The 11,369-nt window shown below is 31.3% G+C and overlaps 1 protein-coding gene across 3 annotated transcripts in view; it reads left to right on the top strand.

Annotated features, from left to right (window-relative positions):
• The window catches only part of LOC128552108 (uncharacterized), a 40,180-nt gene extending 31,957 nt beyond the window's left edge, over window positions 1-8,223 (top strand). For all 3 annotated transcript variants that reach the window (XM_053533119.1, XM_053533121.1, XM_053533120.1), the window contains exon 15: window positions 1,625-8,223. In XM_053533119.1, the coding sequence (XP_053389094.1) occupies window positions 1,625-2,047 (423 nt within the window). In that variant the 3' untranslated portion in view covers window positions 2,048-8,223. The remainder of the gene's footprint in view (window positions 1-1,624) is intronic.
• The last annotated feature ends 3,146 nt before the right edge of the window (window positions 8,224-11,369 follow it).

Genomic DNA, 11,369 nt, shown 5'->3' on the forward strand with positions numbered 1-11,369 from the left:
GCGCATGCCCAACCGGAAGCTAATGTGACGATTTACGACGAATTTGCGATAAACTAAATGTGTTTGTATATCCATTATTATGAAAAATAATCATGAACCTGTCTCCGATCTGATACTTCATTGTGTAATACTGTAGAAATAACGAATAAATTGCCGCAGAAACGCTTCAAAACATTGTTGACTTAAAATGACGTCATTGACATCATGACGTTACGTGTCAGTTACCGAGCAAATTTCATAGCTTTTATTTTGAAAGTACGTAATTCTGAGCATTTTCTTTATTTGACCTATTTTTTAAACAGCCATTATTTCCTGAAATATTATTTATGAGTCTTTCGCTCTGAACAATGATCAATATTTTGCTTTTTTTATGTAGTTATATTGAAATGTTATGCGGAATGTAAGAAAATGAATGATGGTAACTAATGGCATTAGGAATATGGTTGGATGAAAGGTTACTCATTATGGTCATTTTCAAATAAAAATTGGGCTGTTTGATTTGTTGTATCTTTTTTTTTTCAGTTTCCGTTGATTTGTTACTTATATACTCTAAAATCGTTCAAATTTCAGTAGAGAATCTAGTTTCTTAAATTAAATTGGTGTTACCATGGAAACGAAGCCCGTGACCTATATATCGAAATGTAACATTCAAATGCGTCAAAACTGGTCTATTTAAGAAACACAGCTCCAACTTTTTATTTACATTTCAACAATATCCATGAGACTTATAGCAGCATGCAGAACAATTTTTCAATAAAAAAATGTCAGACGAGGGGTACTGCTGTAAGCATTTTAAGCTGTGAAATTTGTCTAAATCAATGCAAATAACACGAAGTTAGAAATAGGATGTTTTAAAGCTACATTAACAGGAAAGATAACTTTATTGAACACTTTTTATAAGAAATAAAGATAGAAAGCAAGGTATAAGCTATATTAAACATCTCTGTTGCCATGGTTACTTTAATTTTTAAGAAATATAGGGTATCATGTATAGTGATTGGTATTTTGCTAATGATATAACCCAAGTATTCCATATTGATCATTAAGGGAATGGTACTGGGTCGGTCGAAAAAACCCGTTTCCATACACAGTTGTTTAAAAATGAGGGAAACTGCGTTACCAATGAAACACGAGCCCCAAGACATATATATTTTAAACTTATATTTGAAATCTAACGCGCATGTTAGTAACATTATCAATTATGCAGACTTCTACAGATAACAATGAAACTGAAATACACTGAAAAGTGTTAAATGTCCGTTTTTCCTTCTTCATTCAACATAAAATACCTTTGGAGTGCCATGTCCTTCAACCCTGGATCAAAATTGTACTTGAAGGGTCAGAGATAAACGAATTTGAGATTGCATCAGTTAAAATATTAAATTATACAAAATAGAAAAAAAAATGCTGTGGTTCAACTAATTTGAATTTAGCCATGTAACAAGGTAACCTACCTCCTAAATAATATCTTTCACAATATGACTTTTTTTTTAAATTTTAACTTAAACTGTTTTCCTGTATTTCAATAATGCATAGAACTAGTTTAAAATTTGATTAAAAAAAGTGTTGCACATGTGTTCGTTACAAATTTTAATACTTTTCCTTAACATTTAATTTACAATAGGATCTTAAAGTCCACTTGTGGGGAGCGACGTCGCGTCCAGGACTTGGAATTATTAGAATTCCAGAATTAAGCTTTCCTGGAACGACTGAGACATACATGCAAATAGAAGACAGAAATTCATACAAACGAATGGCTGTTGAAGGTGATAGTGGTGCCATAGTTTGTGCAGATGATCTTGATGACAAACACGTCCATGTTATTTCAATGCTGATAGGTTCGAATACTGACAAAGAGAAACTTAAAGATCCCAATGTGAAAAGAACATACATCGCTTTACCTATACAGAAAGGCGTCGAATGTTTACAAATGCTGACAGGTGGTACATTTTCGCTCAAAGGAGTTAACAATGATCATCAAAATTTGTTACCAAAATCCTACGACAAAATACATAACCCGAATCGTGGTTTGCAAACTAATGCATAATTTAAGCTAAAACGTCCTTTTGGCCCCACTTCCAAATGCCAGGAATATATAGAATAATACCTGTACAGGGAGAATGGAGTGTGATGAAATGTCTCATAAGGTAATACACATAAATCGCATGAAGTCATATTATAAATCATTTTATGTAGTAAGTGTGTTTTAAACATATTTTACCATTCTTTATTTGCGTATGCAGACGGTAATGATAAAATATTTTTGTCAGTATATCAAAGAAGTGAATAAATGTATATAACAAATAATGTCATCTTCACGTGAAATAGTTTACCTTCCATTCACTGTAGTACTAGCATAACATTGTACGGAGGTAAAAAACGTCATATTAAAAACGCCATGTTTTGTCTTCCTTCTAAATTTCACACCTTTTAAAGGGAATTCCTATAGTTTTTTATGCGCATCTTTCTGCGCAGCCGACACTTTCTATGGAAAACTGAACTGAAGTCAACATTTGTCAAAACATGTTACAGACAATCTTAAATATGAGGTTTCTTGAATGAAATGACATTTTTTGATAAGTTTTATCAGTAATCAAATGTTGATACTGGTTTATGTTGTATTGACAAGTATCATGCCTGACAGATATCTTGCTATTTTTGTGGTTGTGTTTCACATCGCATTTTAGTAAAAAGACAGTGTTGTTCATATAACGTAAGATAATTGACTTAGTACTGATAAGTCAGTATCACCTTTCAGATTATTTAGTATTCAATTATAGAAAGAATTAAGAATTTTTAAAACTTTTTTTTAACTTCTAGCGCACATACATGTAATCAATTTTGCCAGGTTCGCGCCACTTTCCGTCCTAACAGGTGTTGTATTCTAGCGGTCTTAACATAAAATTTAGCCTGGTGACCCATACATTTTTAGCCATTTTTATGTTCACAATACAATTATCTATACACAAGAAAAACAGGAAAAAATTCTATGAAAGAGTTTTTTCAAAATTTAAAAAATATATTCTTCACTATGGGTATTTTTCATTGAAAAAAGTTCACAAAAGTATATATGAAACAATATTTTGTTTTCATTTGTACCAATTACTGTAAGGATAGAGTATTACAAATATGGCTATAATATCAAATAAGTATATAATAAAATTTGTAAAAAGAAAAAAACCTTATTGTTCTGTCTTGATGTATATTTTGGTTGGTATTTATAAAAAAGCAGAAAATTACGAAAATGTTGAAAAATCGCTGGCAGTTTCAGCAACAGTGGGTGTGTTCAAATCAATTTTTCACAAAAACGAGCCTGGTGACCTATTGTTTTTATTTGTTCATTGTTTTCAGCACAAAATTTCATATCATATATGTGAATTTAAAAAAATTCTATGAAAGGAAAAAAACTATAGGAATTCTCTTTAAAGGGAACATTTGTTTGAAAGAGCTGACAATAATACCAATTTATTTATACTGACAACAGTAGAACGAAATGGATTATCTTATTTTTCCTTTTTTTTAGATTGATAAATTTCCTATAAATTGATCATGTAACTGAATTGCTTTACAAAATACAATTTAAAATAATATTGCATGCATGGTATTGTTCATTAAAATAACCATGGAACACGTATACACGTCTGAGCTAATTTTTAAAAGGAGTAAAGCTTCATCCATACGTTAATTATGTTCAAGTGGATTTCTGGCAATCCATAATTTGACACGATAATTTATATTGTTTCTTGTTTTTATATTGTTTGAATTTTTCTTTGCCGAAAATTATAAAAGAATATAAATACAAATGTACTATTCACACTGCTCCAAATGCATGTCAAAAATAATTGTATCGAATCATATATTTGTTGTTGTTTACATTAAACTCCTTATTGTCAGTTATTTTGTGAGTATATGTATATGTGCATGTATTTATGTTCTACAAATGTATAATGGATTGTTATGAATATGCGCATCTGTCTTATCATCAGTATAATGATTATAAAGGAAATATGGTTAGTCAATATGTATGTGGGCAATTTATACAGGTATAATAGCTTGTTCAAACCTCCAAGTTCTTGATGAAATTATGGGAATAAGGCAGGACAAGTCATCATGTGCACACACCTTTTTCGTAAAATATTTAGAAGCATTTAAGCTTTTAATATTATTCTGATGTGTTGACAATTTTAATTGCAAAAACGAAATATAGTGTCTTACATATTTCAAAGAACTCAGCACGTTTATTTCAAATCAATCGTCACTTTTAACATAAAGTAAAAAGACTGCCACTCTTGATTCATAGAGTTTCAAACTCAAGTACATTGACGTCATATCAATAATTTGAAATCATTACTTGCTGCATTTTTGTTTTTAATCCCAGCAATCAAATGAATTTTTATCGTATACACTTGCATGGTAACATCGCGTATTTATTTCTTTGTTAGGTTGAACTTTAAATGTATTTACTTGTTATGTTCTAAGTTTTATAATACTAGTACTGTGTACTTCGGTGGAATGTAAAATTACTAAATGTTTAATATTTCTGTAACAAATTTTACTAATTATTGTTTTAATCATATCACTGTTCTATATGTCACATTACGTCTTTAATATCATGTTCCTGTATGTTTTCATTTATATTATATATACCAAATTATCACGGTAATAAAATGATTGTATATCTGAAAAAATCGTCTGAGCATAAACATTTAAAATGTAATCAACTCATATTTCTGTATATTCCATTTTTACTTGTCAAATCATTGTATGTAGTATATAATTTTGTGTCCTTTTATTAACTCTAAGCTGATTTCAAAACTGCAGCCTTCAAATTAAGAAAGTATATCAAGGTATGAGTTAAAATACTCAATTATCCTAATCCCTGATAGAAGCCCCTCACATCACTATGAAAACCTCTTTACACAGTCCCCAATTCCATAAAATAATGGTTGTCTTAAAGTTCAAAATACACGTTAAGACACAAAACCATAATCTAAAGTTTTTATATTTGTACTATATAAAATTGCATCACAAACATGAAACATGGATATCTATGGTACAATATTTATATGCATTTTCAAATATAGAGTTGTTAAAATTCTGTAATATTCTGCTTCTCAAAATATAATCACTGTTAATCACATGACTTTTAGTTCCCATTTAGAAACATCTTTTCTCATTTTCCTTTTATTTTTATATTCTCACTATTTCCATGGAATACATTTCAATAACTGACTGTTACAAACACGTTCTCTTCACAATCAAAATATAATCACTGATAACCACATGACTTGTAGTTCCCATTTTAACATCTCTCCTCTTATTCCTTTTATTTTATATGCTTACTCATTCCTTGGAATATATTTCTATAAATGACTGTTTCAAAACACGTTCTCTTCACAATCAAAATATAATCACTGATAATCACATGACTTTTAGTTCTCATTTAGAAACACAGCTTCTTATTGAAAACCGAAACTGAATTACATTCAACTCTTTCAAAAGCAAACTCAGTGCCAACAAACCCATGGTTCCCTCTCATTACTACATTGGCAATCGTAAGCACCAAATTCTACACACTCGTCTCAGAACTCATTGCAGCACCTTAAACGAACATCTATTTCCAAAAAACATAATCACCAGTCCTCTATGTGAATGTGGCCAAACCGAAAGTACTCACCATTGCTTCTTTGATTGCCATTTCTATCGCCAACAACGCACTATACTCTTCAATCACATTCTAAACCTCACCACACCTTCTCTGTCTACACTTCTATTTGGAGACCCAAACCTCTCAGATGATTCAAATAGTGAAATCTTCGCACATGTGCATAATTACATCAGAACAACCAAGCGTTTTGATACATAGCATTCCTCTTTGTACATACTACATCATACAATAAACTATTAATTATTGGATATTATGTATCATCTTGCTCACTTTTTCCATGCTGATAATTTTAGAACCAACCGCACTTCGTGTACGTGACCATATCTCTATATTTATCTACCTCTATCTCCGCTACACTCTCATTTCTACCCTTTTTACTTCCTTCATACATCTCTTAGTCATAAACCAATGTAAGGAATACCTACTGTTTCTTAGCACGTTTAAATATATGCAGTTACTACATTACCATTTTAAAACAAACAACATGAGATACATAGTTGTCTAGCTTTGGTAATGTATTATTGATATTGCATGTTTCATTTGCATGTTTTCCATAGTTTATAAATACTTTATTTTCTAAGTTACTAGCTATCCCTGCTATCTATAAGGAAAGAGTTTCTAAATAGGCTTAGCTTCCTACTCAATCCTTGATTTGTGTAAATATATGTTTGCTGTATACCTGCTGGAAAATAAATATTGTTTCAACCAATATCATATTACTGATTTAAGTTGTATAATTACAGTTTTTGTTATCTGCAAACGTTTGGGACAAAGACCATAACTTTAAAATTTGTTTCTACTTGAGCTTGAGGAAATACCAAAAATTGTACAAAATTTATAAATAACGGCATGGTAAAACTTTTTTTTAAAATTTGCAACACAGTGCGAAGCACGGTCAACTGTAAGAATATACCAAGCAAATGCCATTTTTAAAACATTACTATTAGGGGTCTAATACCTTAATGTCATATAATGTGTTTTAATGTTGTTATGTTACTCTAAGTTGTTAAATATCGTATTACTCATGTTTTTATGTAACGAAAGGCAGTAACATTTACAAGATACAATAACTTATAGATGTTTCAAAAATATGACACATACCTATTTCAAAAAGGATTTTGTTAACTCACTAATGGAAACAACTGATACAATAACAGTTCTAAACTGATGCCTTTGAGTAATTATATAACGTATTGAATAACACACTTCTTAAAAAATCAATGACCAAAGACATTGTTTTCGTAAAGGTAAATCCTTCTATAATTACAATAAAACAAGAAATAAAGTGTCATATTTGAAAAAATAAATAAATAAAAAAGTACTTATCACAATACATTTGATAAAATACCAAATGCCCTAATGCTATTTTGAAAAGTTTGAATTTTATGTCTAACATAGATAACTATTTTAAACACATTTGAAATTCGAAAGGGTGTAGTTGACTTGGAGCTTAACATCTTAAATGCCATTAACAAACATTTTATAAATATTTCAGATAAAAATTAAAAAATCTTGTCGTCCATGATATAATACCACATAAACTCGAGTTTTATCACTTCACATATAATTTTTTGAATTCATTTGAATCAAATCTACCGGAAAAAAACCGGAGCTAGTTACATTTAGAAAATGTATACTTTCTACAAAGATACTTGTAAAGTCCGATGTACCACATTGCATCAACTCTAGGGCCGTTAGTATTCTTATATATATAAAAAAATAATACTTATTTTAGGCACTATACATATATACGTGAACGCGGATGAATTCAATGTTTATAAATCTATCATTTTAGTAAAACAGCAAGAGCTCAGTAGTAATTTTATCTTCATCAACATACGTTCCGAAATTTATGATATGACATTGCATCCGGAAAAAAGTGAAATAAATTATTTTAAAAATACTTACAAAATTATGCATGCAAGAAATCTTGAACCCTTTACCAATTGAATAGCCAAGTCTAAAAAACTTAGAAATGCTGAGATAAAACTTTAACATGGCATATTAAAGTTTGCATTTAATGATACGAACAAACTTAAATCAACAATATACTTTTGAAAATAATTTCTTACTTTTTGACCGCTGATATATTATGCTAACCATATTTTTTATTGATGTAAGGAGTCTTGCCTGCAAATCAGATACTGATAAAATCATAATAAACAAAGGAAGGGAGTTCGTGTAATAACGAACAAATGTAGCAAACAGCGTATTTAAAAAATCTTCATCGTCTTTTTGAAACAAATGCTATTATCACTTGGGTGTACAGGTTTTAGAATGTGACCTTGACCTTGTACATATCCTAATTCAAAGGTTAAATATCAATATTAAATACCATGTTATGATATTTACTCTTTTTGGGAAACAATTTTTGAACAGCAAGCTATTGTTGTCAAGACATGTACACAAGCAAAACGATTAATTAGGCAATGCTTTAGGCAGTTTCGATAGTGTCGGCCATTTATTTCAAGCTTAACATTGTTGCGGGTATCATACCTGTCAACAGGAGAAATTGTTTTAAATTATACTACAGATAGACGGTTTGATATCTTAATATAAACATGCCCATAATATTAAACTCGTTATATGTAATATTGGTTTGTTTTCTGTTTATACTATACATCAATTATCTCTCCAAGTCTATGCCTTCTCACAATGTTACACGTAGGCGTATCAGGTTGTTTAAGTTATAACATATAAGCCTTAAACTCCTATCAAGATATTAGCTTCGTTTCACGGAAACTGCCAAAATGTATCTTAATTCATTTCCTGTCGTTTACGTTACAACTCAGAAATTATTATTTGTTATAAGATAATTACCCACTTCCCACATCGCAATTTGGATAACATATTTTACCTCTTATTGTAAAAGACAATGTGTTTCAAATCAAGTTTGCTTGACAGATTGAAGCAGGAATCCAAAAATATACCAAACAATCAATAGAATAAAACAAGGTCGAAGAATACAGTCTACTCAAAACGTAAACCAATAATAGTATGCTTGTGTAAATGGTTAGCATATATCTACATTCATCATATATCTGCGGACGTCTCTAAATTTATTTTTGTACTTGTAGCTTGTGTAAATGTTGAGTTCTACTCAACCCGGGGCTGAAAGGCGTGGACGGTAGTATGCATTTCCACTACCCGTCCATGAATATACCCGATCAAATCAAGCTTGCAGCAGTGTTAAGCCACTTTCCTCGAGATTACGTTATTCACAAAAACATGAACGAAGTGGTATCTTTTAATTTCGTAAAAATCAAAATCAAAATGTCAAAAAGGAAAATCTAAAAAAAAATCTTAGTAAGAACTTATTTTTTTAAAGACAAAATCGATCGACTATGTCATTTTTACTAAATTTTGGGATAGTTTTAAGAAATCAGGAGCATTATTTCATCTAATGGCGAGTTATAATTTTTTTCTGGAAGTTTTTAGCTTTGAAAAAAATGATAGCCTAACATTTATTGTGACTTTCTTATGGTCATAGAAAAATCACTAATATTATATCAAGCTATTGTAAAATGTAAATATATGGACTCAATGTTATTTCAGATGTGTAAACAAAAGTATAAAAAGGTTTGAAACTTGTTTCAAATCATTTGAGAATGATAACACGATTCGTTGACTAACAAGAAATCCCAAAATGGTTTAATACCCATGTAAACGCACAAGAAATAACATTTGAAATTACGAGACGGACAAACAAAGGTAAACAGGGGTTGGCTGAGGTGAGATTTAATGGCACCACGTTTAAGGCACATGATTATCATAAAGGTGGACAACTGTATGGTTATATTTAAAGTTTGCATCAATTTGTTGGTATCGTCATTGGTGCAGCGATATTGGTTGTTTAACATAATGAAAAATCCATGTTCGGATTTCTACAGATTACTTCATATAACAATACGTGCTGTAAAGACATAGTTGTATTATAAAATCATCATTTGAACTATAATAATTAAAATCTGGAAAGTAGATCCATCAGAAGCACCGAGAAAAAGGCAAATAGTGAAAATTGCAGACTCGGTTTGATTGAGTCTGTTCATGGGCAGTAATGGAAAAAGCAACACTGCCTACGCCCCCTAGCGCCGGATTAAGCAGTATTCAATCTTCAAATCTAATTGAGTTGAAAACAATGACCCCGAAGGACCAGAAAATAAAACAACACTGAGATGAAGTCGGGGCGACTTTTTACGGCCGCCACACAGCACTTAACACCCGCTGTTGTGAAGTATATTGTATAATTAAAATGTTGAAATGTCTAAGTGTTTTATGACATTACGGCTTAATGATGTGTAACGTCGTTTTCCTGTTACATGAGGTTGTCGGTAAACCTTACCCGTATTAATATATCTGACAATTTTCCAAAGTCCGCCCGCTTAGCTCAGTAGGTAAGAGCGTTGGTCTACGGACCGCTGGGTCGCGAGTTCGATCCTCGGGCGGGGCGTATGTTCTCCGTGACTATTTGATAAACGACATTGTGTCTGAAATGATTAGTCCTCCACCTCTGATAATTCATGTGGGGAAATTGGCAGTTACTTCCGGAGAACAGGTTTGTACTGGTACAGAATCCAGGAACACTGGTTAGGTTAACTGCCCGCCGTTACATGACTGAAATACTGTTGAAAAACGGCGTTAAACCCAAAACAAACAAACAAAACAATTTTCCAACCTGACTAAATGACGTGCAGCAACTTAACGTATGTTCTATGTCCATACTTAATCATCGTTAAAAAGAATTGCTCGATATCTGAGCAGTCGACCTACCGATTGTAAGTCTTTTTCTCTATCTGGAACCAACGGGTTGACTTTATAAAAAAGAAGCATACATTGAGGGTCAAGTCATGTTCTTGATATTGATTGATTGATTGATTGATTAATTGATTGACTGACTGACTGACTGACTGACTGATTGATTGATTAGTTGATTGATTGATTGATTGATTGATTGATTCATTGATTGATTCATTGATTCATTGATTCATTGATTGATTGAATATGAAATGTATTGAAAACATATTGCACAAATACATTCACTGAAGTTCTTATATCCACCTGCTCAAATCGAGAGCCAATAGAATTTCAAATCCCAAAGTTTCTGGGTATCTTGCAGACGTCGTAAGATATTTGCCAATTTATTCAATCACAATCTAAATGATCACATAAAACTCAATAACGTCTTCGCCGAACAATTATATCAATTAGTATTAGTTACAATCGTAAACAAAATCGAAAACGCATTATGATATGCAAGATATTGATAGCGATGATAAGTCATACATGTATTATAAAAACGACAGTTGTATTTACAAAAGATTTGCCACCGCAGTCGATGTAAACAAAAATTGTAGAAATTTGTAACCTTGATTGTCACATCAATTACTTTTCATCATGTCTAAATATTTTGTGGTTTTGGGTAGCCGTTAGTCTACGATGATATTTAGACATTCCTTACAGGAGATTTCTTCGCAGTCCACGCAATATCCGTCAGCGCCCACATAAATTTTCAGCACGTTGATATTGTATCACATTTTGAATCTGACTCGCGGTTTTCGCTATTTGACTTTTTTATTCGCTTGGTAAATCCGTTTTTGGTTTTCTCCGGTTGACTCTTTGCTTCCATTTCGTCCTGTAATGTATTAAACTAGACAATTAGGTTAGTGTTTTAATAGCGTAGATTTCACATTTGATACAACTC

Source organism: Mercenaria mercenaria, unplaced genomic scaffold (assembly GCF_021730395.1).
Source record: "Mercenaria mercenaria strain notata unplaced genomic scaffold, MADL_Memer_1 contig_2049, whole genome shotgun sequence".
Taxonomy (NCBI): domain Eukaryota; kingdom Metazoa; phylum Mollusca; class Bivalvia; order Venerida; family Veneridae; genus Mercenaria; species Mercenaria mercenaria.